At 29.6% G+C, this 27,617-nt stretch overlaps 2 protein-coding genes across 5 annotated transcripts; both read left to right on the top strand.

The window, feature by feature from the left end:
- The first annotated feature begins 10,250 nt into the window (after positions 1-10,250).
- Positions 10,251-13,087, top strand: LOC114387201 (probable WRKY transcription factor 48). Its single transcript, XM_028347343.1, has 4 exons — positions 10,251-10,900; positions 11,547-11,690; positions 12,224-12,647; positions 12,808-13,087. The coding sequence occupies exons 1-4, from the start codon at positions 10,425-10,427 to the stop codon at positions 12,832-12,834; spliced, it is 1,071 nt and encodes a 356-aa protein (XP_028203144.1). The 5' UTR covers positions 10,251-10,424; the 3' UTR covers positions 12,835-13,087.
- A 6,093-nt stretch (positions 13,088-19,180) lies between these two features.
- On the top strand, positions 19,181-22,374 carry LOC114387671 (uncharacterized WD repeat-containing protein C2A9.03-like). 4 transcript variants are annotated; one of them, XM_028347878.1, is made up of 10 exons: positions 19,181-19,455; positions 19,863-19,939; positions 20,053-20,223; positions 20,321-20,413; positions 20,482-20,619; positions 20,713-20,826; positions 21,021-21,115; positions 21,213-21,315; positions 21,381-21,467; positions 21,833-22,374. In XM_028347878.1, exons 2-10 carry the CDS (start codon positions 19,901-19,903, stop codon positions 22,247-22,249), a joined length of 1,257 nt encoding a protein of 418 aa, XP_028203679.1. In that variant the 5' UTR covers positions 19,181-19,455; positions 19,863-19,900; the 3' UTR covers positions 22,250-22,374. The 4 variants fall into 4 exon arrangements, with proteins under 4 accessions (XP_028203679.1, XP_028203678.1, XP_028203680.1 ...); XM_028347877.1 differs by having other exon boundaries at positions 19,860-19,939; XM_028347879.1 differs by lacking the exon at positions 19,181-19,455 and adding an exon at positions 19,470-19,553 and having other exon boundaries at positions 19,860-19,939.
- The last annotated feature ends 5,243 nt before the right edge of the window (positions 22,375-27,617 follow it).

Genomic DNA, 27,617 nt, shown 5'->3' with positions numbered 1-27,617 from the left:
TGAGCTAAAATGTTTAACTCCAATCACGCGAATACACACACACAAAAACTATTTATTTACGATTTAACGATGAATTTGCCTTTTTAATGTACTTTTCTTTTATCCAACGAAAATCAAAATTTTAATATAAAATTTGTACTAAAGATAAAATGGCAGGCATCTAATTAATATCTTAGTTAAAATTACATACTTTCATTGAAAACTCCATAAAATGTTTAATTTGTTACAAAATACAATTGATAAAAAAGCCCGTTGTGAAACATATGAGAATTATTAGAAGATTGCTTACAAAAGAATGTCGATCATATTGAAGTAGACGTGGCTGAATATAAAGATTATAATAATTTTAAATTTGACTTAATGATCAAAATATACCATGCGCCATAAGATAGGGATAAACCGTATGATATATGGTGGACCAACAACATAACATGGTACTGATTAAGCTCGGGAACAAAATAAAATAACATAGCAACAAAGTTGAAACTGTTTCTTTCTTTTCTTTTTTTATCTGTGTGATTCCATTTTAATATAAATTACATATATTTAAATGAAAATAATTTTATCTTAGTAAAGAATAAAATTTTCTCTCCAAATATTTAATATAACTTAAGACTTAGTGTATTAATAATTAAACTAGAAAAATCAAAGTAATTAATAAAACTAGAATATACATTCTTGGAGATCAATGAAATATCTTTAATTGAAACTAAATTTTGAATCTAGAATTAATTTGACAGTCCTTCAAAATCATGGTTAAAAAAATGTGTTTTGCGTGATTGACTGAAGAAGAACAAATATATATATTCACAAGGTTTGACTGTTGATTAAGGTGTATGTGAATTATACTTATCAATCTGCATGCAGTTTTGCAGAGTGTGGAATCATCACGTTCCTCGAGACGGCGACATCTCGGTTGTTTAAGTTCAAACCACCAAACACGACCTTAGGATTTTATGTCGGTTGTTCGTTCCCATGTGGTTAACCCACTGCAGCACCACATAGACACAACACAACAAGTCAGAGAGAGAGAATGAGGTGACAACCACCGACAGCGCCGCCGAGACCCGTTGCCGCTTTCCTTCTCCTCCAGCTAAGAGCCCGCGACACTGGCCTACGCCTCGCACGTGAACAGCATGTGCAAAAAACTTTAATGTACTCTTTTGCAAAAAACTTTCGCTCATATAATTTATGCTTTCATAATTTTATTACTATTTTTATAAAAAAAAATTGGATCTCACCTTTGAAAAGAGAAACCTTGCATAATCTATTCTATTCTAAAAAATTCGCACCCGCATGTTTTCCCTCTATATATAGTTAAAAAAAAAACTAGATCCTAAATGGAAGTTCTTTAAATTATATTTTTCAAGAAAAAACTTAATTAAAAAGTAATGATAGTATAAAAGTTTTTATATTATTATTGAATCATAAATTGTTGCTTCTAAAAAAAACTCAATCATAATTTCTTATCTAATTGAAATTACTGATATTCATAATAGTATTATTTTAAAAGTCATATTTATTGTTATTTCTAATTGATATAGTGTAAAAGTTTTTAAGCTAATCATATATTAAAATTAAACTCCCCCAACAAATTACTGGTATGAGTGATATTGAACTCGATTTTCTTAAATATGATCTCAAATTTGAGTTTTATGAGTAAAAAAAATGTGATTGAAAAGAAAAAATATCATTAAAAATTATTAATTAAGTTCTTCGATAAAAATTAATCATTAATAAAATTGATAAATATTTTATACCAATAACATTGTAAAAAAAAAGTTAAACTCTAAGAAATTAAGTCTCAATATACATTAAAATCTTCAATTCACTCAAGTTATAGCTGTTAAGAAATCAATCCATCAATCTAGAAGGACTTTAAATACAAATGGTGAATGCTTATAAAATAAGTTATGCTTATATTTACTTATTTTTTTAAAAAATAGATATTTTTCACAAGAAACAAATCATACTCTGAGAGCCTAATAGAATTATTATGGGTTAAAAGACCTTCCTTTGAGTACTTAATATAATTTAATATCTAAGACTCAAACTCAAAACATATAATAATTTTATATAAGTTGATCTTTGCTTTCAGTTATATGTATATTTAAATTTGTTAATTATTATAAACTGATCTAATTAAACACAGGAAAAAAAAATAAGAATTGCTACATTAATAAAGATTTTTTTCTATATATATAAAGGGAAAAACATAGGAATAGATGAAAGACATGCTAAATAATCGCTTCATTGTCTCATATTATCCCAACAAGTCACAACATATAATATATATATATATATATATATATATATATATATATATATTCACACGATTCACAATTTAAAAGAAACAAAGAGAATCACCGTCGTGCAATTAAAATAGTGGTGATGTTGAAAGAGCATTGATGGAACGGAATGAATAAAAATGCAAGGAATGGTAGCTGGAAGGAAAATAAGATAAAAACAATTAAACAAACCACAAAATAAGTAAAGAGAGAGAACAGGAAGGCACTGGCGAAGGAAAGTAAAGGAAGAACACATAGCAACGCTGTGGTTGGAGTGTGCATGGGAGATCATATATATACAGTTCTAGATTTAAGCTTTTCCTTTTTTGGGGTACAAAATTGCAAGAGCGTGGCTTAGAAGCAATAATCAGAGAATATACCAAAACCGCGTAAAGTACATGTGCTTTCAATTCCTCTCGTTTAAGACAAAACAGCCGTTGATTTGACACGTAGGAGCCAAATACATAACTTCATTGCATAATTTTGTATGCTAAATCGACCCAGTGGTGAACTTTTATTGCTTCAAATTAAATACATCAATTTTAATAAAATATATTTGTAATAACAAATTTTTCAGAAAACAATCAACTCAACGCGTCAAAATAATGTATTATTGACACACACACACATTTATATACATCTTAAAACTTTGTTCTGATATTAGTATTAATAAAACATATATTTGCATTAAAGTCGAAAGATTTGGTTTGGTTTAAAAGGAAGGTAGTATATGATAGGATTTTTATTTTTTTAGTTTGTAAAGGGAGGCAAAAATTGGGTAATATACTATTATATTTTTATAAACATGAGAGAAGATTATATGTAATATAAGATTTGTGGATAATTTAGTGGATACAATTTAAAAGTAAAAATTATATTTTCTCCTCTTCAAATTCTTCTAATATTTTGGGGACAAACAAAAATAGGAAGAGAGAATTGTGAATATATTATAAGTGTGAGTATTCAATGTAGTGGTTTGAAAACTAGATTAGTTGTCAATTAGATCAAGTTACTAGGTTGATGAGTCATTGGTTAAATCATTGAGTTAGTAGTTTAATAGCACAAACTAGTATAAATAACAAAATATAAAATATATATTATTTATGTGATAAATTTACTAATTAATCATGGTGATTTGGTAGTTAATTGATCCATTCAACAATTTCCAGGTCATGAATTTGATTTTTGGGTGTGTCATTTTTTTGTATTTTCATTAAAAATTGCATTAAAAAAATGGAATAAATAGTGGTTCAACTGCAAAACTATTTAGGTCATATTAGTTCAAACCAATATTTCTCTCTCCAACATAGCCATAGAAGATCATATATGGTGGGGTCTATTCTCTCAATGATGTTTTTTATATCCACAAAATTTCAACACTAATGCTCCAAAAGATTGATAATTAACTTCTTTTTTAGTAGCAAAATTATTTTAAAGAGAGATGATCGAATGTTAATTTAAAAATAAGACTCACTAAAATTTATGTTTTTGGATAAAATTCACTCAATAGTCAATAATGGAATGAGTGTTTTACAAAGAGTGTTGTTAGGATTCTTCTCTTGTGTATATACTTCATTTGGTCTCAAATAATAATAAAAAAAAATTAATTATGCTAATTTCAATATTTAGTTAATATCATTCAATTGTATTGATTTCATTTAAAAATAATTTTTTTGTTCTTTTTCATTTCTTAAAATTTTATATCAAGAATAGAAGAGAATCATTGAAAATAAAACTTCAATTAAATAAAGAGCAGTTTAATAATGATGTCATTAAATAACATAAAATTAGTTTAAATTTATTTATATTTGAGATCAACAAAATATTTTTTTGTTGCTTATATCCGAAATTGAAGGAAGTGTTGAACTTTGATAATTCAAGTATTATAAATTAAAAATTCTTATTGAACAGCCAAATCTAAATTTTTTTACAAGATTTTAAAAGTAGTTGATATGCTTAATTAAATTAATTTAATATATTTTATAGCATACCTTTTTAAAATGTAAGTAATTATTAACTATAATATTTCCTAACTATGATTTTTCAATTTATCAAAATTTAATATGTATTTCAGATAATAACAAAATATTTAATAATTGAATCATTGAAACTTAATAATATCTTCAATCTTTTATATAAGAAGCAAACAACAGTATTTTTTCAAGTATAATAAATTATATGACTACTTTCAAATGTATTAGTTGCTAGTTTTCTTTTATACTCTTGATTTAGTAAAAGTCTATTGATTGATGATATATCACTAATTTTTCATGAAAGATGATGTATTTATTGATCTATTAACAATATAATTTATTTTCAATGGTTAAAAAATTACTTCTTGGATTATGAATAGTCTCATTATATATAACCACCTACTAAACTGATTAATTTTGTGAGTATTTTTAAAATAAAATTTAAATTCATGATAATATATAAATTAAAATTAACTAATTTGACTGTTTTTATTGATCTTAATAAATTAGATATTTATTTTTTATACATAGGACGGGAGGAAATATATTTAAAGAATTATTGCTAAAATAACTTAATCCCCACTCTATATCTATGTGTGTGTAGAGAAAGAAAAGAGAGGGAGGGTCAATTGATTCTAGAAGTATCTTCTAAAGACTTAAACTAATTTCTAAATAAATGAAAAAAGACGCGCGGGCACAAAAATTTGAATTGTTAATACAAATTAGTCTTATGATTTATAACACTCCAACTAAACAAATAAAAACAAAAATTAGAAAATGGTTCAGGTCATGAGTGTGATTTTCTTAATCCCCTTTCATATCACCCTGCATGAGCCCTTACCTTGTTAGTTTGTTTATTTCCTTTCTCTTCTGGCCTAATTTCTTTTTTCAAGCCAACACTCTTCTTTCTTTTCACTATGGAGGGAAATGTATCTTCTCCATTTTCTTTTCTCATCATTTATTCCATTTCTCAACCTTTTCAGATAATAAATAAAATGGAAATATTAATACACACTTTATCAAAGATAACATTTATTATCTCAAAAGCTTAATAAAAAAATGAAAAGAAACGAAAATGGAGAGATCCAAACCCCAGAATTCAACTCCCATCAGGAGATAGAGCAATTTTAACTTATTGTCACTAAGCAAGGGTGTTATGTCACCATAATCTGCACTGAAGTGAAGAAAGTTCATTTCCAAATTATTTTTAATTATCAATTCAAAAAGGCAAACTGAGCAAAGCTAACAATCTATCAAGTACTTCTACTAGATTTATGATTGATCTGGCGTCAATGGATATTATCTCTCTTTCTTACACACACATATGGGCTACTTTTTGGCCACACAATGCATGGTTTTTAGCTTTTAATAAAGATTTGTTCCAAAAACTTCATAATCAGGGATTGTTTCATTTACTCCAACATAAAAAAATTTAGAATATTTCCACATACACATAAATGAGGATGGATTGAATCACCTATAAGTTATGTCAATTATGACCTTATTTGAAAAAAAATTCTCAATAAATAGTTATAGTTATAGGTTAAGAAGAAAAAAATGATTAGGTTTATTCAGTTAAAATTAATTTATACAAATTAATTTTTAAAATTTTTCCCATTTAACTTGTTAAAAAGTTTGTTTTATTTTAGTTTAATTCATTTTATCTTCTTGTTTCTTTTTTATAAGTATTTATTGAAAAATTTATCAAAAAATAACTTATTATATTATCAATATATTTGTATAAAATATGTTTTTTTATCGATCTAATAATTGAAGAAAAACAACTATATATTTACATTGATTGTTTGTATCAAAATTTAATAATTATAAGCATATAATTAAATAATAGTTAGTTACGCTTTTGACGGAGACAATTTCATACTAATACTAATACTATGGTCATGAAAAAAAATTAAATAATAGTTTTTATATAATTTAAAATTATAAATTACATTAATTTATATATATATATATATATATATATATATATATATATATATATATATATATAAAGCTTCAAACAATTTTAGATTAATATAAAATGTTGTAGGATTAATCTATATGATAAGAACATTGAACCGATAGACTTTGAGATACAGTTATTCAATAAAAATTATTAAAGTATGATTTTTTTTAGTTTAACTGTCACAGTAAAAATTGATATACAAAATTTTTAAGTTTGAAGTTCAGATTTTTTATTTATTTTATTAGTTGTAAAATTTTTATTGGTTATGTCTAAAAATGATGTGCTAGATTTGTGTCTACCTAATCGTTTGAATTATTTAAATGAGTATATTTACAAGAAAAATATTTAAATACTCAAAAATCCTTATTTAAACATAAAACATGAAAAAATACTATTAAATTATATATTTATGAAATTTTCAATTATTTAAAATTTAGTATATATATATATATATATATATATATATATATATATATATATATATATATATATATATATATATATATATATATATATATATATATATATATATATATATAAAGATAGTGCCAAATAATATTATATCGATTTCAAACTTATTAGTAAAATGGCATACGTATAAAAAGTAGATTTTTTTAAAAAAGACACATATCACTTAAAAAATCTGTGACTTTTTTTTAAAGAAAAATTACGGGACTTATATGATTTAATCTTGACCATTGATAATGAAACCTATTAGTTAATATATTTTTTCCTCTAACTTTCACGTAATACTCACATTTTTTTTGTCGAGATTTATAGATATCTTTACCTATTAGTTAATATATTTTTTTCCTCTAACTTTCACGTAATACTCACATTTTTTTTGTCGAGATTTATAAATATCTTTCTTATGAGAGGTAAGAAAATTTAAGTCGGATAGGATGATTATAAATAATAAAATAAATATTAAAGTATTTAATATAATCATACATTTAAATTCAAACTATAAATTAAATATTAAGTTAAAATAATTTTACATCAATTAATCACACACTCAATTTATATACATGAGAGTACTGTATCAAATAAACCTATAGTATGAACGGAGAAAACCTCAATATTTGAATTTTGAGTCCCTACAGTCTCACCCTAAATCATGACAATTCAGAATATTTCCTTGCATACAATCAGCTGTCTTCATTTATCATGTTTCAAATAGGGTAAGATTTGAGATTAACCTCGAAAATATTGTCAATCTAAAATGATTGTCTCTGTTATAAATTAGAGTAATTGGATTTTGTTACGGTGAATTTAGAATTAATTCTATGCCTCGTTTAGTATATGCAGAGCTGAATCACTTTTCGTATGACGTTGTACCACATTTGAAATGAATGCTTGAAGAACAATAGCCCTTTTAATTAGACCTTAAAAGGTTTTATTAGCAAATAGAGGGTTTAATTGTAAACTTCTCCCCCCTATTTCATCAAATTGGTCTCCATATTTTCTAATTTTCTATGTTTGAGTTTCTCTATATTTCAAAATATAATATCTTAATTCCCAAAGTTGATTTTAATCGTCAAATGTTAAATTTTAAATGTTAATTAAACTAAAAAAGTAACTAATATTTTAAAAAAAATAAGAACTTAAAAAAGGATTAGCTTGAAGTAAGAACCACATTCTTTTATTAATATACCAAAATGTTCATTTAAATATTTAATACAAAATATAGGTGAGATGAGAGTGAAAGTAGAGTGGTGAGAGACCAAAGATTCGAATGAAGTGAGGAGAGCATGAAGGCAAACTGAATGAGCACTAGGACTCATTCAATTTGTAGTGAGTTAATTTAAATTTCTAACGGAATCAAATCTATGAGTTCCGTAGGTAACAAATACTTTTTTGATTGAAATTTTGCCGTGGGCAAAATTCGATAAAAAATAACCATTTTTCTTGTAGTAAATTTTTATATAAGCATTTTTTTAAGAAGCATATATGATTTACTTTTTAAAATAAGTAGAAAATTATTTTTTTAAGAAGAAACAGTTTAGACAAACAAATTTTAAAAAATAGACAGCTATTTATTATATTAAAATAAGTGTTTATTTTAACGAATAAATTTAAATAAACTAACCCATAGCCACTATCCGTACCTCATTAGTGGGTAATCGCTTATTAACATTCACTAATCATTCTCTCGTTAATTGCTCTTGTTTCCTGCATTGCGAAGATCACTAATTTGAGTCCCTTTGCAGTATCCATCCCACAACGCCGGAGGAGCTTATTGGAGCAGAAGAAGGAAACACCACCTCATTGGAGAAGAGAAAATTATTCTAGTACTCTTATGCAAATATAAAAAAAAGAGAAAATTATTCTAGTACTCTTATGCAAATATAAAAAAAATTATAAGATTGATATGGTGATTGAAAAAAAAATATTATGATTCAAATTTCTCCCCTAATAAAAATTAATAAACTAATAATTTTTTTTTGATAAAAAAAATACACAATTTATTTATCCAGAAATAAATACCTTATGAAACACACCCAAAAGTATCCCACGAGTAGCCCACGTGTACACTCCCGAGAATGCTACCTTCACACGCTAAGCCGGTTACCAGTCAAATATCCGCGTCAACCAGCACTGGGCCCTCTTTTGTGGTAAATGCCATCAACATCATGCTGCCATTCTTCGTACGCTTCGTAACTGACAGGTGCCCGTCAACCCAAGGCGGAAATTGGAAACCCCCCACTCCCCTCCCTCATACTCTATTGTCCAAATTCCCAACCCAATCAAACCTCATTTCTTTTCACACAACAACCACCCTAGTTTTATTAAGTCAGATAATATTTATTTCCTGAGGCTTCAAATAAAAGGAACAAAATTTAGTCGCCAAATACATTTTTATTATCCCTTTTTTTGTGTCTTTCATCTTAGACTTGTAGCAGAAGTTTCCATGACATTTTTTAAAACGAAATTTACCTTTAAGAACAAAGGGACTAATCTTGTTAAAAATGGGATAAAACTTAGTATCACAACTATAAAAAATTAATATTTCAATCTGGTACTTCCTATTTTCCAAAATAATTATCATTATTGTTTTTAAAAAATAATAATAAATAGATGACATTTTTTTTATAAAATTAATCTTACATCATCATAATTTATTTTTAGATTTTTTAATTCATCATTAATATATAAGAGAGATAAGTGAAAAAACATAATTTATGTTACATTCAAAAATTAAAATGATAATTATTCTTAGACAACTTTTTTCCTTAATAAGCTTATCATCATTAATTATTTTTTGTTATAGTTCATATCATAAGAGATATAATTAGAAAAAAAAAATTAAAATGGTATTTTTTTTATTTTTATGTAACAATTATAATGGGTCATAGATAATAATAATTACTCAGAGCAAATATTAATAGTTATATAAGAAATAATTTATTGTAAGTAATTAATACACCATAAAATTAAAGTATTTATTAAAAACATTAATTATATAAAAACATTTAATATTTAATTTTAAAAATAGTTTAAAATATTTAATAAATGTATTTAATGCTTTTACATAATATATCCATATACATGTAATAAAAAATTGCTACCAATAATACTATATTAATTTTTTATGCTCTAAATTTAATCTTTATTAAATATGTATTTTTATTTTTTATAACATTTTATATGAAATTTTAAAATTAAAAAATATTTTTAGGAATATTGATTCATAATTAGTTTTGACCAATTTTAAAATGAAATAAGTTTTTAGAGTCAATAGACAAATTAATAGACCGGTTTTCGATTAGATTGACCAATCGAACTAGTTCCATTTATAAATAAAAATCATTTAACTATTTTTTGAATTTTAGTGCTTTTTAAAGAAACATTTAATGTCTTTAATTAATATTATTAATTATTCAATCAAGAAAACATCAATAAATTTAAATTTTCAATAAAAAAATTAATACTACTAGTTATGATAACACTCAGTTAAGAAAACTAACATTTGAATCTATAGAGAGGGTAAGCTCCTAATCCCCAAACTATCCTTCTCTCTCTCTTCCTTTCTGTCTATTTTTATATCTTTTGTAATAACAAGTGGTAGAATTTAGAGGCACACTACCTTCTGAGTTCGGAGCACAAAAGCAAGATCTCAAAACATAAATATAAAGGGAAAAAAAAATAGCGAAGAATATGTGCCACGCTTTGCGTTGTTGATATATAGCCCAACCAATGGCGGAGGAGAAAAGAGAAGAGGAAGTAGCGCACCCCAACAACTCATCATCCACCACCATGCCATTTTCCGATGAGATTCCCAACAACAACAACTTGATGATGACTTTCCCTTTCCAAGTACCACCCACCATCTTCGACGTCATGATGATGCCTTCGTCTTCTTCTTCCTTCATTGACCTGCTCGGCGTGCAGGACTACAACGCGCCGTTATTCGATTGCCTTCCCGGCGGCGGATACCGCCCTGCGCCGTCTCCGGCGAGCTCCAACGTCCCAGACTCCTCCGAGGTGTTGAACACGCCGGCTGCGTCGCCTAATTTGTCGTCGATTTCGTCGTCGTCGAATGAGGCTACGGTCAATAACAACGCCGAACAGAGTTTGAAACCTGGGAATGACCAAGAAGAAGCAGAAGCAGAGGAAGAAGGTGGTAATGGAGGCAGAGGAGATGACCAAGATCAAGACAAGACTAAGAAACAGTAAGTGTTGAGTAAGGAAAATGACAAGTATACAGTTTTGTTGTTTTTTTTTTCTTTCAAAAAACTTAGATGCAATTCATTACCTGCTTCTTCATTCAAGATTAAAGTTTTACGAAAATTATTAGAATGAAACTTCAATTTTGATAAATAATAAAAAAAGAAGCAGTTTTAGGTGTAGGAGATAATAACAAGAGCATAAAAAAGAGAGTTCATTGAAATTGTGAAAATATAATAAATTATTTTTATATAATAATTTTTTTAATATAAAAATTATGTGAAAGTAGATGAAAATACGAAAAAGATGTGTGAATATACAGTTTAGTAGATTATAATTATCGGTATTTCTTTTCTCCAATTGAAAATTTTCTTTTATTTAATTTTCTCTATGCTATTCATTGCCTTAATATATGACAAAGTAAAAAGGAAAGTGAGAGATATACGTCAGCTTCGGGAAATTCATGAGGCAGTTTCTGTTCTCTGATCAGTGAAGTTAAAATGTGGCTCCCGCTGCTTTTATCGTTGTTAGTGTCGACTCTGTTTTTGTTTTTTTTTTTTTTCCCATTTCTTATTATTGACAATAATACCGTTATTTGAGAGGGAGGTGTTGACTACTGTTTAATTATGAACAAATTTTGTAATCTAACAGGCTGAAACCGAAGAAGAAGAACCAAAAGAAGCAAAGAGAACCGAGATTTGCGTTCATGACAAAGAGCGAGGTTGATCACCTAGACGATGGTTATAAGTGGCGCAAGTACGGCCAAAAAGCTGTGAAGAACAGCCCTTATCCCAGGTTGCATATCACTGTCATTTCATTTTTTTCATTTTACAATAAGCCAAATAACTAAATGTTGAGGAAAGTATGAAAGATTCACAATTTGATTATTGATAAAAGAAAATTTTAAATTTAATTCTTTATAAAAATATAATAATTTTGTCTAATAGATAATTTAATATCAAATTATCTATAAATTTTATAATTTTGTATCAAATTATTTTTTTAAAATATATTTATTATTAAATTGTTCTTTAAATATTATAACTTAATAATAAAATGATTTCACCTAAATTTAAGAATAAAGCTAACTTATTATACATAATTTGTTATCAAAGAAGAATTTGAATATTTATCTTTTTCAATATTATTCATTCTTAATTCTTTGTCTTTTTCTTTCTATCTCTATCCATGGCTCCCTCTTCCCTTGTAGCTAGTGAACGGTCTAGTTGACAAAATAGCAATAGAGTTTTCCCACTAATTCTTCATTTTCTAAATTATTATTTTTTTCTTGCGGGACACGCAAACGGTCGTGCCACGCCACCGTGTAGGAGCTACTACCGTTGCACCAGCGCGGGTTGCGGCGTTAAGAAGCGCGTGGAGCGTTCCTCCGACGACCCTTCCATCGTTGTTACAACCTACGAAGGGCAGCACAGGCACCCGTGCCCTGCTTCGGCACGGGCTAGCTTCGGCTTTGTGTCCGAACCCAGCAGCTTCGGATACGCCGGTTCGTTTGGTCCCTCACACTTTATGCTGCCACATCAGCACCACCAGCAAGCACAATCTTCGGCTTTGATGTATAATAACTCCACCACCCCTCCTTTGAATGTTGTTAGCTCCAGTAGTACTAGTAACTACATGAACACGACGTCGTTTGGTGGATTTGTTCAGGATCACGCGAACCGTCATGGTTTTGGGCATGAGGCTTTGTTGAGGGACAATGGGCTTCTTCAGGACATTATTGTGCCAACTCAGGTGAGGAAGGAGGAGAAGGATTGAATTGAACCATGGGAGATTAATTAATATTTGACGAATTTTGGTCATGTTTATATTTATTGGGTTGGGGAAATTGATAAATGATAATATTACTAATTACTATTAATTGGTTTTATTATTGTCTCTGTATTCACTGCAGCTTGGTATGGTTTGTAATGCTCTCTAACTCGATTGGTGTTGCGTCTGAGGGGTTTTGATTTCTGTTTTAGAGGGTTAATGTGGAGAAAACTACCTCGGCTAGATTTGAGTTCATATGAAACCTTTTTGGAGGTTAACTTTTAAAATGACTATTGCCCTTGTAGCTTATTATGGAGGTTTCTGATTTTGTTAATTTAATTATTATTTTTTATGGGATATTCTTTGTAATTAACTAGAGATTTGTTGGATGTTCAGACATTTGCTGTTTCAATCTTTTCTCATGTCATCTCGTCTCTGTATTCTTTAGTTTGTTTGACAGGATTAAATATTCACGTAGAAAAAGCAATGCTTTAATTTGGTCATGCAACATTAGGGTTTTCACTTAATTTGTGAATCTACTTATGGTGCATGACACATTTTAGAGGCAGCTGAATCTAATTCCCTTTCAAACTCATAAAGAAGATCAGGTTAGGTATGTGAAGGAATATGTATGTTTGGAATTTGATCCTTTAGTTATTTGATTAGGGATGGCTGGGGACTGACTAAAGATATGAGAGAAGGTTAAGAATTTAAAGAAAGTTGATAAAAACTTTGTATATACCATGAAAGAATCTTATAATTGGCCCATAACTTAAAAACAATGAATGCACGAGTTGTGGAAAAAGTTGTGACATTATTTTTTGAGCAGTACCATTTAGCTTTATGTACGATGGCTTTTACTATCATCAGTCTTCTCCCTAGCTACAAGCTTACATAAAAAGATGGAGCCATTCAATGATGATATGTGTTTCCTGGGACGAAAATAGCTTAGTGCATAAATCATTTCTTATTGATAGCTAAAGATGGATAGTGCGAGATGTTGCTGTCTATGCCAAGATACATATATATGCTCTACCAATAAAGTTGTAATTCTAGTTGAAGCCATTCTCCTAAGTCCTAATCATTAATTCACTATACTTCCCAAGCTTCAATAACTTTAGTACACTTTAATGCTCACGCTTCTCACAATACACAACCAAGCAAAGAGAAAGAGCCTAGGCACGGGCAAAATAGTTTTACCGCTAGTTTTCTACATGACACAAAGGTAGATAGACTACTATAAAGAATATGGTTAACTAACTGGTATAAAGGAGAAAAGGGAACTTAATTTAAGATGAAGATATATAGTTTTTACATTAATTCGTTTATCTTTATTATTGTATAGTTTATGTTAGAAAATGTAAAAAAGCTGCGCAAATTAAATAGCCGATAAAATGTGAGTTGAGCCAATAAAACTAGAATAATATGTTTTTGCTCGATTTGGTTCCACCTCATGGGGGCATGCATGCTTGCAATGGGTTCCTGACTCAGAAGTTCGAAAATTAATATCATAAATAACTATTATAATTTTTTTTCTTAAATACTTATTTATTTCAAGTATTAATTAATATTTAATTTTCAAGTAAATTTATGTACAAATTAGTTGAATAATTTTTTTAAATAATTTTTTTATATATACGCTAATACTTTAAAAAATAAAGGCAAACTAAATAATATTTTTTTTGTAATGACCATAATTAAGAAATTTGATTTCTTTGATGAAACTTTAAGATATTTTGATAAGTTTTGATTCTTTGGGGTATCATGAGATTAATTATCAGTTTAAAATTACGTCACACTTAAAAATTATTTGTTCCTTCTTAAGCATGAATTATGTAAAAATCAAATCCAAATTCTCACTAACAAAATACAACTGAATTTTACACCCGATAAATATTCAACAAGCCATTTGAAAGAACCAATCAAAATCAATAATTCGACTACTTAGCTTGATTTGGGTTGACTGCCATTTTACTCATCCCATAGTCTATTAGCTTAAATGTGTCGGACCAACCTAATTGATACCCTCTAGTTTAGGATAGTTAGTTGATGTTCCACCCATCCTTGTAAAATAAAAATAAAAAATAAGAAATTTCCATGAAAAGTGATAGATTTTATCAAAAAAATAATAATTATTTGTAATTTTCTTATAAAGTTTAGTACATAGTTGTAAGAGTAATGGTTAGGGCGCCGTGAATAATTGATGCTGGTTCAAATAACAGACTTATATATCAATTTTCTGTCAGAGAGATTCTGTTGCTCGGCATCAGTTGGCCATAAATGCTTATCTTTGGCGGACTCTTTGGCTTGAATTGAAAACCCACAAGTGTTCGATGATTTATTCATTATTGTTGAGCAATAATAAAATATATTTATCTCCTTTCAAAAAAAATATATTTATCTCATGATAAATTAACATAACGATTAATTTGATGTGCACAACCATGACCTAACGTGCCGCCGCAACTAAGACGTTGAGGCTACATCACATGCGGTTCACATTTTAAAACATTAAACATGATAGTAATAGGCTTTACTTTCTTTATTATTTTGATTTTAATTTAGAGCATAATTTTTCAAAATTCAAAATAAAAAAGTATTCAAACATTAATTGGAGTGGAGTTGTTTTCAATTTTTTAAATGAAAACAAATTAAGAAAATGACTATGATGCGCTGAATGGGTGGATAATAATTTAGCCGCAGTACTGCACCATCCAGGCACGTACACAGGGAATCAATCAATAATTCAAGACATGTATGCACATTAAAAAAACGAGAGAGAATCAAGAGAGGTATTATTTGAATTTAGGTTATATACGAAAGCTGTAAACTTGTTAGTACTTAGGAGTATGGAGAAAAAGCAATGGCAAAAAGTTAAGTTCTCGTGACAAGCTGGAACTTAGAAGGACGAAGATATGGGTTTGAAATTTTTGCGAGTTAATGACAAGGTTTTGTGGAAAGTTATATATACCAAAACTTTTTCTCTCTTTCTCTTTCTATTTATGATCCATTCTTATTAGAAAGTTGGATTGACAAGATAGTTGATATATACTAACAAAAACTTAAGTAAAGCATTACACGTACAGTACCCACCTCAAATTAATGGAGGGAAGTTTGGTGGAATGCAAAATTTTGAATTACTATATAGTTCTATGATTCCTTCCTAATTGGCATGCAAGTTCAAGAAGTCCTGGTAGAACGAACAAAAGCATATCAACTAGAAGAAATACAATAGAGAAATTAGAGAGAGAGAGAGAGAGGGTTAAAATTAGGTGAATAACTCGATGAAGCGCTTTCAGGCCAATTTTCCACCATGCTGCACCCTGCAAGTGAATATTCTCAGCTTAAAATCACAGATTTTTTTTCATAAAAATGATACCCAAAAAAGGTCATTTGGATTTTGGGGTGTGACTTTTCTAGTATTCTCAAACTTTCCAGCCATTATAATTTATAAGCTTTGTGTTCTCTATGCTCGAAAGTCAGCTACCAGAAAAGTCGTATCTTCATGTAATCCAAGTTGAATTGATGGCAATTAGTTTGATGCTTAAAGAAAAAACGAATCGAGAAAGGATAGGACGCGTCTTGTCATTTGTAGACAACCCAAATGATTCTGAATTGGAAGCATTGGATCCAAATTTTAAAAATATACAATACATACATATGTGTGGGAGAGGGGCTTAATGTGCATCAGCCATAAACAGCAAAATGTTTAAGACAAAAATTAATATTTGTTATTTAAAATAATTTTTAAAGGACATTATAATAATTTAATATGTAATTTTTTTTTAAAAAAAATCTCTTTTTTCTCTCTTCTCTTTAATGACAACTTTTGTTGGGAGATGAAAAATCAATATGGAGTGAAAAAGATAAAAGTAATATTAAATTGTGATAGGAGAAAGAAATGATTTTTTAATTAAATATTAAAATCCTCTTATAAAAAATTATTTTTACAAATGATCGAAATTATTCAGATATTATCCAAAAAATCAATTTTAACTTATTAATCATTTATGTTGAATTGCTTGATTTACAAATTTAATATATTTGATTGAAACCTGAGAAGCCGAATGTTGATCATAAAAAACGTGAAAACATGATTATGTTTTTTTCAAAAATAGTAAACCTGAGCAACTGCAGTTATATGGTACATGCAGAGAAAATAGGTAAAAACTCCACCTATATGTGCTCAAGCATATCAATATGTATTGGAAGTTTGGAGTTTAGTTACCTGATTTTGGACACGTGATACAATTAAAGGGGTTTGAGATATTGCGTTGAGTCTTGGAATGGAGAAAGTTTATGTATCTCTTGTGCATGCAATTAGTTATTCCCAACACACTATGAGATTTAAGGGGATAGTCAGTTTCATTTATGTTATGCGCATGAAAATATTTGGGCAGTGGGTGTTTCAATGTTAATGTGTTAATCACCATGAAGCACGGACACCAACATGAAAATATAAAACGTAGTATGAGTGTTGTGTCGGTGTCGGACACTGACACGGACACGTGTCGGACACCCAACACGAAAAAAGATTGAGATATCGGTGCTTCATAGGTTAATCCCATCTCCAAGTCACAGATCAATCACGTATTGGCAGCACCCAATAGTATCTTGAGGAGATAAAAGACAGCTAGCATGCATACTATTGGATGCATCCAGTGTTTCCAAAATGGCGTGGAGCCACTCCTTGCGTGCACTAAGATCAAAAGGACCATTAATTGGTTGTTCTTGTTGCTCGCTCAAGTGCTGGGTTGTTGCTTGCTTAAACAACTCAGATATTTCTGCAAGCACACCAACAACCATCGAACCGCTGCCCAAGATCGCGTTCTTTATTCTGCAAACATCTTCATCCTCAGTTCTCCTTGATCACACCATCATACACCAGAGATTATTTTATGCTTCAGGATTATAACTAATTTGTACCGGACAAATTAATACCCTACTTTCAAGTTACAAAAAGAGTTAATAAAGTGTCATGTTAAAAATTATCGGAATCAATGTGATGCCGGAGCATACTATAACTTTTATCTAGTGTTATCTTATTTACTTTTGCTTTTAAGTAACAACTCCTATGTGGCCCGTACATTGCAAAATATTTTGGGTAGTTAGAATTAAAATAATATCAATGTGATTTTATCTAAAATGTTTAATTCTTAAGTGATATATTTTTATTCAGTAATATAAATACCAATAATTTTACATGTAGATATTAATGTTCTTTTATTAAAAATATTAATTCATTCTATTCTACTATACTTTTACTCTTACATTATATTAATACATTTATTTGAAATATTATCTCTATGTGATGTACCTAGAAAAAAAAAATATAAGGGTAGTTTGTTTTAAGGTATCATAAAGGATTTTCCAGAATATAAACTTGAAAATATCATATTCTCAATTTTATTTTATTTTTGGAATTTAAAGGGCCTGAGTCCAAAACTAACCAGCAACAATTCTGGGGGTAGAAACCCTCATACAATCAGAAATTAACAGCTGAAATAAAAAAAACAAAACAGGAGGATGATCATAAATCATGAACTGTTGGCCCCTTTCACAGAGCCATCCGTATTCAAACAGAAATCGGAGAGAATTCACAAACACCTAATATATCCTGGCAATAGAAATCGGAGAGAATTGTCTATCAGCAGAGAAATACATGGAACACAATCTCTTGACCTCTTCCCAGGGCTTACGGAAACTCACAGAATTTGGGTCATGCTCGAGCTTGTTCCTCCCGGTCCATAACATGACCCAAAATCATTTGAGATAAAATAAAACAAAAAATAGAACTTGCACTGACTTCATTGAGTTTTTTAAGCATATCAAAATAGCTTAAATAAAAATATTCAAGCACATGAAATATGTGGTTGCTGAGAAAATTATGCAGTTTACAAATTAGTTAATTTATTTTAAATAAGTCATTCTAGAAGTGTTTGAGTTAGAGAGCCTTTTCTTTTTTCTTTTTTTAAAAAAAAATATTTAGCTTAAAAATTCCATTTTAAGAATTATTGGCCATTCTTGTCTTAAACAAATCCATTAACTTAAAAAATCTGTTTTAAAAGATAAAAAATAAAGATATAAAAATTATGCAACTACTCTTCTCTTAAAATATTTTACTTTTAAGTCATACACTTCTTTTAAAATATTAAGTATGTTTTATACTTAAAATAATAAATATACTTTTATTAATTTATTTTTATAAAATATTAAGAGAATGTTGTAAAAAGATTTAAAAATATATACCTGTAAGACCTTGAATGGATAAAATAAATATATTATTAAAAAATACAACAAAGGATGTGTGATAAAAGAATATATAAATTTGTGTTCCCTGTATCATGAATGACATGAATGGAGTTTTAGCTTTACACAGATGGCATGAGACAAAAGGATAGATGCATCAAATTAAATAAAATAGTAACTACATTATTAATGATAAAATTAAGAATAAAAGAATTGTCTAAATCAATGAGTGGAATTGAGTTTCATCATCTTAATCAAAGTCTAAATTTTATGAATAGAAAAACATTGTTGAGAGTGAATAAGAAGGTGGCTGGCCTAGTTCTCTTGTAAAGATTAGTGATTCGTCTATAATTCGTCGTCTTGTGTAGAAATGTCAGAGGCCGTTAGACTATGCTCAAAGGTCTCATCTTTCTCTCATTCCCACGCCAATGATGCCCCTTCCTTCTCCAATAATAATAAATAGGCTACCTAAGGAACATATTGGTGATGCGGACACATGCACTGCTTTTGAGTGTTTTCTTTGGCTCTACTGCATTTTGAGGTTTCTGAACTTAGTCATGAACATTTTTTTTTTATTCCTTGTTTCTGCATGCTTATGCACAATATTTATAGTTGCTGTATAAGAGTTGCTAACTATATGTATGTTGGTATTTTATTTTGTCAATGAAATAGTCCTTGTTATGCACCATAGATGTTTCTGCTTCTGCTTGTTCTGTTAACAATCAGAGTTGATTAACATGCTTTTTGTTCAATTTTGTTTTAAAATCTAAAAGCACCGCACCCTCTGTTCTCTCTTCCTTTGTTTTCTTTTTTCCTCTAGGATCTTTCCCACTCAAAAATGATGGTGGTTCCTTTAAAATAAACCACCATGAGTAATGATACATGAATGACTCTTCATTTTAAATATTCTGATAGCGGTATTATTTACTATTTTTTCTTCAACAGCAGCATCGGGAGAGAATCTCTCAAAGGACCACGAGCCTGAAATGGATAACGATTATGAAACTATTTCATTCCTGATAGAGGTATTATTTACTATTTGTTATAGCATTAGTATTGTATTGTATTGTATTGTAATTGTATTCATTTAACTTGATCTTTCCTTAATTACGTGTGTTTCTGTCCCTGGAAAAAATAGGACAGCGAAAACACCACTGCTAAAGAAGCTAGGAGTGGAAAGGACATCCAAGGTATAACTTGGGAAACAGAAACATCGAATTATAGAAGTCGTGAGACATTTAGACAACATAGGTCAGAAAGTCTCCTGAATGGGCCTGAAGAACACTTATCAATTAAACAGGCCAAGCAGGTAATATGTTTTTCTTTTTCTTAGAGGATTCCAACCCTTGTTAATCTTTAATTTGAAGTTTTACTTTTAATTTAATCATCCTCTTATTTATATGCAGGAATGTCAATCAACAGTAAAAGGAGGGGAGTTTTATAATTTTTATCAATACAATAATTGTTTAATACCAACAATACAAGATTGGGCACTCGCGGTAATTCTTTACTTTTAATTATGTGCGAATGTAAAAGTTATTTGTAACACTATTTTTGTCATTGGCAGGATTATGCTGGTAGGCTTTGGTCCACGTCAAAGCATGATTTATATCTCTCTGCAGGTACCCAAATTTGTCACTGGAATGCATTAACATCCACGAACACTGAAATCTTGGATTTGGAAGGGCACGTTGCTCCGTCTGAGGTAATATATATAACAATTTTTGCAGTGTTTCGTTGTTGAAAGCATTACCTCAAAAAAATTAACAAAAAAGATAATAATGTGTATTGCTAATAGGAACATCCTGGAGCCTTCATGGAAGGATTGACTGAGACACGGCGGATTGATGCAATGGCTGTAGGCCATAAGTTGTTGATTGTTGGAGGCAATGAAGGACAACTGATTTGCAAGGTAAATTTCATCTCTGCTTTTAAACACTAAATTTATGTTTTAGTATACACTTTCAACTTGATTAAATAAATGGAAACAAGTGAAGACAGCCTTAGTTTTATTAATTTATTTTTTATTTTCCAAATCATCATATGGTGCAAAATTTTCTTGTTACTGAACAAAAACACGTATATATGTGTGTGTGTGTCTTGCAGCACTTGGATCGTCCCGGGATCAGTTTTTGTTTCAGATCAGATGATCCAAGAATGATAAATGCTATTGAGATTTATAAGTGTCCCACTCTCACCAGGTCTCTGTTTATTCTTTCCTTTATTTTTTTTAAGTTGTTGCAAAAGTGAGTCACGAACCTTGTGTGACTGCTTACTAACAATTAATAAATTTGGCAGTGAAGTTATTCATTTCATGGTTTCATATGAAGAGGGTAGTGTCAGAATCTTTGATGTAGAGACATTTCAGTTTTCACATTTTGAATTTCCATGGCCCGTGAGGGTAAGTATAATGTTTACTTTTAGTATTTTAACAAGCACTATGATAATTTGAATTCATGGCTGCAGCATGCTTCATCAAGCCCAGATGGACGACAACTCGTAGTTGTTGGAGACAAGCCGGAAGGGACACTAGTGGATTCTCAAACAGGATTGGTATTTTATGTTTATCTGTCTTATAAATTCCTGTTTGTATTGCATCTTGTAATGTGAGATAATACATGTTCTGTTAAATGATATTTTGCCATAGTCTTAATCATAGCATTCACTGGCGGCTATGTGCATAGCCGGTCCAACAGAAGGTAGCACCTAAAACAAAAATTGAGAGAGACTTTTTGTTTTTACTTTAAACAAAAGACTGATATTGGTAGGATGAAAATTGAGACTTTAGTTGTTTTATCCTTGAGTCGAAGGCTATTTCTTTATCTTCAATTTTCCATTTAAAAATGAGTTTGAGATAATAAATATTTGAAGAATAAGTAGTAAACTCTAATTTAAATCTTGTTTGTCTGTACGTGTAGATCATCCAATATTTTGGTGGACATTTTGGTTACTCATGTTCGTCTGCATGGCATCCTGATGGACACAGATTTGCTACTGGAAACAGAGATAGAACATGTCGCATTTGGGATGCTCGAAATTTGTCAAAATCTGTTTTTGCTCTTGGGGGCAACGTCAGCACTATTTCTTCAATAAGTTTCACATCTGATGGACGCTTTATGGCAATGAGTGAAAAGCAAGATTTTGTGCATGTGTATGATGTAGGGGCTGACTTCAAGAGAGAGCAGGAGATAAATTTTTTTGGATATGTCTCTGGATTATGTTTTAGTCCTGACACAGAATATCTTTTTATCAGTGTCTCCATGTTTACTTTTCCAACCCTTTTATTGTACAACCGACGCAGACACGAGTACTACTACCTAGATTCTATGCCTTGACACGAATTCTGAATTCCAAACCCACACTATCTCTATTGCCATTCATAGGTTGTTTGAGTAATTAAGATGATATTGTGTTCAAATGCTGGAAAAACTAGTCTTGAGTTTAAAAGAGTACACTGGCTAGGAATTTAGCATGAAAGTAAATAATAGATTAATTTAAGCTAAAGATTTGAATTTCAAATTATTTTTAAAATATCACTATGTTATTAAATGCAAAAATTCACCAATGGTGAATCAAATTTATACTTCAAGAGTAATAGCTACCATCAAATCAGACTTAACATGGTTGTGAGAAGCATTACGATTATTATATCTCTTTTGACTGATATAACCGCCTCCAATAAATTATTATAGAACTTGCATAGCCACTACATGTATTATATATATAAAATATCTTGTATGACTGTTAAAGTGAAATTAAAGTTAATGCATATATAAAATAAAATGAAAACAGAGTGAATTGAGAGATATTTTATGATAAAATGAAAATAAAAATGATCCCATTTTATGCTAAACCTGCACAATAAGTTGTATTATCTTACTCCATAACTTGATGTCTTTCTCCTTTGCACTCTAAGGAGAAGCAGTTTGTATTTTAGTTTTTCAGTGTACATATTACATTCAATGCCTACAAATATGTTAAACTTGCACAATAAGTTATATCAGTTCCCTACTTCAACACAAATTATTATTCTATGTTTCCATAGTTTTAAAAATAGGACTGATTATCGACTCGGTGGAGATAATGTGTCACTACGTCATTGGTTGAATTGTATGAACCCGCGCAAGTTACATGTGTATCACATGCCTCATTTTAAGTGGCTTGTGTGCATTAGGGTCTACGAGGACTAAGGCTATAAGACAAGCTCATTTTAGTGCCTTTTAAGTTGGTTTCACGGGGACTTCGGATCCCAATCAGGATTTCTGTTACTGACCATCTTGAGCCAATCAACTAAATTCGCCTGAAAATCTTGAGTTCAGTTACAAGTGAAATACTGAAATATATCAAACAGTTTTGGAGGCATACTATAATCAACTGGATTCCTTCCTGTTTTCATAATGAGTGTTGTCTGTGAGTCAAAATCTACTTGATCTGATGTGAATCGTCTATTGATCAGACTAAGGATCATCTTATGTTCAGATTGATGAAACAGTCTTTTATGCATGGTCTCTGTTCAGTGTTTCTGCTCCGTCTTATGTTGTGTAGTCTTTGTTAAGGATGGATTCAAGGTTTGATATTATGGACAGTAAAACATAAATTTCCTTCTTGTTATCTCCGAAAATAAAAAGACATCTTCCATCAAGATTGAGCATTAAACTTTGACAATATCAATACCAAGATAAGTAAGATACAACATTAATATGAATATGTGGTATGATTTTGATACGTATGCATGGAAGTAAACTAAAAAGATGACTCTAAATAATTAGATAAATGAAATATCTCATCTTAATAATAACAAAAAACAATGAGGGAAGAGTCAGCATGACTATGAATTGAACCATATTTTTGGGGCAGGGAAATAGAAAAGATTGGAGTGGTTTTCCTTTTAACAGTATTGCCAATTTTGATCTTAAACAATAATCAAGGAAGAAATAACTAATATTGAAGAAATTGGTAGTAACAACAAAATGATATACATCCAAAGTGAAGATGTGCAAAAATTAGAGCACATGCTTCAGTATAGCTTCAGCACTTTCAATAATAACTCTATAATTAGCAGCATCCTGAGGAGGAAGGAAAGGCAAAAATACTTAAAGGTAAAATGACCTATTTGATCTTTTATTTTATTTTTTTGGTTAATTTTGATATTTATCTTTTAAAAAGTTCATTTTGATTCTTTATCTTTTTAAAAAGATTCAAGATGATTATTTGGTTAGTTTAAAGTTAATGTCATCCGCATTTGTCTACAACAACCTGCATAGCATCCTCTTTGTTTCTCATCTCAACTTAGAAAATTGTCGACCCACAACCTTTTTTGTACCCAAATCCGAGGAGGTCCTTGGATTCAACAAGAACCCTGATTCTCTAACGAGATCATCCACAAGACATCGTAATATAATTCTCCCTGGTCCTTTCAACAAGAATTAAGACACCTACCCAAATGAGTCTTTTTATTCCTCTCTTCGCTTTGATTCTTGAAGGTTTGATGGCTTTTTGAGTTGAATTGGTTGTGCAATTTTGGGGATTTCAATTTGGGTGTGAGGTTTGCAATTTTCAATTTGAGAAGAAGCAGATTAGGGTTTGTGAAGGATGAAGCTTTTGGTACATTGTTGCTTCTTTCTTATTTTTCATTTTGTGGCGGTTTTTAGTAGCCGGTATTTGATTATCATGAATGACTTAACTTCACACAAATGGAAGGATCATTTTGAACTTTTTAAGAAAATATAAGAATCAAAATAAATTTTTTAAATGATAAAGAAGCAATAAAAATAAGATAAATGACCAAGTAGATCATTTTACCTACTTAATATCCAACTCCAAATAAGGAATAACCTGCAAAATGTAAAAAAAAAAGAAAAGAGAAAAAATAAAATAAATAAAACAAAGTTACAGCCTAACCTTAGGTCCTTACCTGATTCATAAGTTTCAAAATCACTAGCTTCATTTCATCTCCTATACATGTGCAGCTAATAAAAGCATATTGAATAATTATACCAACATCCTTAAATTTCTTTTGATACAATAAAAACTCTCTAAAAAGAACCATACCAACAAATATGTAAAAGACATTAATTATTGAACTAATAAATAAAAATCACAATACAATTACTTTAAAAACTATGATAAAAGTATATTAATAATATCTTTCACAAAAAAAAAAAGAAGTCAATTTATTGTTTTTATAAATATACATTTTCTTTTGCTTCCGTCTCTTTTCCTATCTATTTTTTTTCTCTCTTAAATTTCCATGTCATTATTAAATCACTTTTTCTCCATTCCTTTCTCTTTTCCTTTTTTTTTTTGTCTGTATATTTCTCAATGGGATGTATATGTTTATCATGTTTTGTCATTTTCCTTGTTAAATACTAAAAGCTTTGTCACTCAGATGATTTTACCTTACAAATCCAAATTCCACTCATACATAGCTTTTGGCTGGTCAGCTTTCTTCTAGAACATGGTCGTCTATAATCCGTCGTCTTGTGTGGAAAAATGTCAGAAATCTTTAGAATTGAGTCAGGTCTTATCTTTCTCTATCTCACACACTTATCATGCATGTAAATAGACTCTGCAAAGGAATGTTAAAAAAGTAGAAAAAAAAAATTGGTGCTGCGGACACACTGCTTTACAATGTTTTCTTTGGTTCTACTGCATTGAGGTTTCCTTAACAGCATCTGCATTTAGTCATTGACATTTTTTTTTATTCATGCTTGGTGCTTGTATATGCTTATTCATAAAAAAGAAAAAGGAAAAGAATCATTGTTGCTGGATCAATGTTGCTAGTTATTGTTAAATAAAAATTAAGAATCCAAAACAACAAATATAGCAGTGCAATTATTTCTCGTATAATCAATACACAAATAATTCTTATAACAATATTTAATAAAAAAATAAATATAATAATAAAAAGAGTTCAGAAAAAGTGAGTTTTGCATTATTTTTATAGAAAAAATACTCTCACTAAAATAAGACAACCCATTGATCTAATCAAGTGCAACTAAAGAGTTCCGATCCAAAGAACATCAATAATCCAATACATATTTTAAACAGTAATACAATTTTATATAAAAAGGAGATAGGAATATCAAAGTATTTTTCTGTAGGGGTCTCTCTATTTTTCTCAATGGGAAGCATCTATACATATAGTGCTGAAAGTCACAATGTGCAGCGCACAGAAAAAACTAACTTGCATCAACCAGCAGCCACATTGTGCTCAAACGGTTACATAAAAACCGAATAAAGTATAGAGAATAAAAACTCAGTCAAATAGCATTCCTAGAAAATAGGAAAAAACAAAATTTCAATAATATCTCCAACGTAAAATAAACCTGAAACTTCCCAAGATGCAAAAGCTTATAACACTTAGGAAAATAAATTGACCAAGTAAAAAAAACAAAGTTCCTAAAAGATAGGAATGGAAGAAGATACAAGGGTGCTTTTAGTTTTAAGGAAAAACCGAAAAACAAATCTGAAAACATATTAGATGTTTAAAAAACAATGCTGAAAAATATGAAATATGAAAATATTTTTTACTTCAAATTTTAAATTATAATGAAAATATTTTCCAACAGCTATATGTTGGTATTTATTTTGTCACATCAAAATAGTCCCCGTCATGCATGCTTGTGCCGCTAACAATCACAGTTGATTAATATTCTTTTTTTAAAAATAAATCTAAAAGCACTGAACCCCCTGTTCTCTCTTCCTTTTGTCTGTGGTTCTCTCCCACTCAAAATGATGGTAGTTCCTATTAAACTACCATGAGCAATTGAGCACTAGCTAATTGCCGTTAGAATATCAGTTATTCTGTTAATATTCGGTCATCAAGAATATTGATATAAAACTAGATTCATCTCATTACACACACATGGTTGATCTCAATTAAGCCATATCAAATGTACGTGAATGTGGATATCAGAATTTATTTATTGTCTTCTCTTCTCTTGCTCCTTCTCTTTCTGTCATTCTGATACATACCTTTGTCTCTAAAAGAAACAACATACTTTCTCTTTTTCCATTCATTCATTCATTCTTTCTTTCTTTTCTTTTTTTTCTTTAACAGCAGTATCAGGAGAAAATCTCAATTATCAAGATCACGAGAGTGAACTGGAGTTGGAAGATAATGAAACTATTCGTTCCATAATAGAGTCTTTAAATGTGTGTTGCTAATAGGAACATCCTCGAGCCCACATGGAAGGGTTTACTAAGACAAGTGTCCAGGCAAGGCTGTAGGGCATAAGTTGTTGATTGTTGGAGGCAGTGAAGGACGAATAATTTGCAAAGTAAATACTTCTTTTTTCCTGCTTTTAGACACTTAATCTATGACATAGTATACAATTTCAACTTGCTTTGAGACAGGGTAGAGTTTCTCAATTCTACTATTATTTGAAAATTACTGATTAAGCAAGTAGAAATAAGTGAATGCATTCTTAATTTTGTTTTTCCAAATGAATTATGTAGCAAAAAAATATTGTTACTAAAGAAAACATATATGTTTCTTGCAGCACTTAGATCGTCCAGGAGTTAGTTTTTGTTTCAGATCAGCTGCTCGAGAAAAGATAAATGGTATTGAGATTTATAGGCGTCCCACTTCCACCAGGTATTTGTTTATTCTTTCCTTGACGTATAACCTTGTGTGCCTGCTTGCTAATAAACAATAATGTGACAGTTACATAGAAGTGCTCTTACATGCAACATGCAACA

This window comes from Glycine soja, chromosome 15, assembly GCF_004193775.1.
Source record: "Glycine soja cultivar W05 chromosome 15, ASM419377v2, whole genome shotgun sequence".
Taxonomy (NCBI): domain Eukaryota; kingdom Viridiplantae; phylum Streptophyta; class Magnoliopsida; order Fabales; family Fabaceae; genus Glycine; species Glycine soja.
This window is presented reverse-complemented; position numbering and strand designations above follow the sequence as displayed.

Bases quoted from the DNA above. Each gene is read 5' to 3' on its own strand.
- LOC114387201 (XM_028347343.1), top strand. From the start codon at position 10,425: ATGGCGGAGGAGAAAAGAGAAGAGGAAGTAGCGCACCCCAACAACTCA. The intron at 10,901-11,546 runs GTAAGTGTTGAG...GTAATCTAACAG, and splicing joins CAAGACAAGACTAAGAAACA to GCTGAAACCGAAGAAGAAGA. The intron at 11,691-12,223 runs GTTGCATATCAC...GCCACCGTGTAG, and splicing joins AAGAACAGCCCTTATCCCAG to GAGCTACTACCGTTGCACCA.
- LOC114387671 (XM_028347878.1), top strand. From the start codon at position 19,901: ATGGATAACGATTATGAAACTATTTCATTCCTGATAGAG. The intron at 20,224-20,320 runs GTAATATGTTTT...ATTTATATGCAG, and splicing joins CAATTAAACAGGCCAAGCAG to GAATGTCAATCAACAGTAAA. The intron at 20,827-21,020 runs GTAAATTTCATC...TGTGTCTTGCAG, and splicing joins AAGGACAACTGATTTGCAAG to CACTTGGATCGTCCCGGGAT.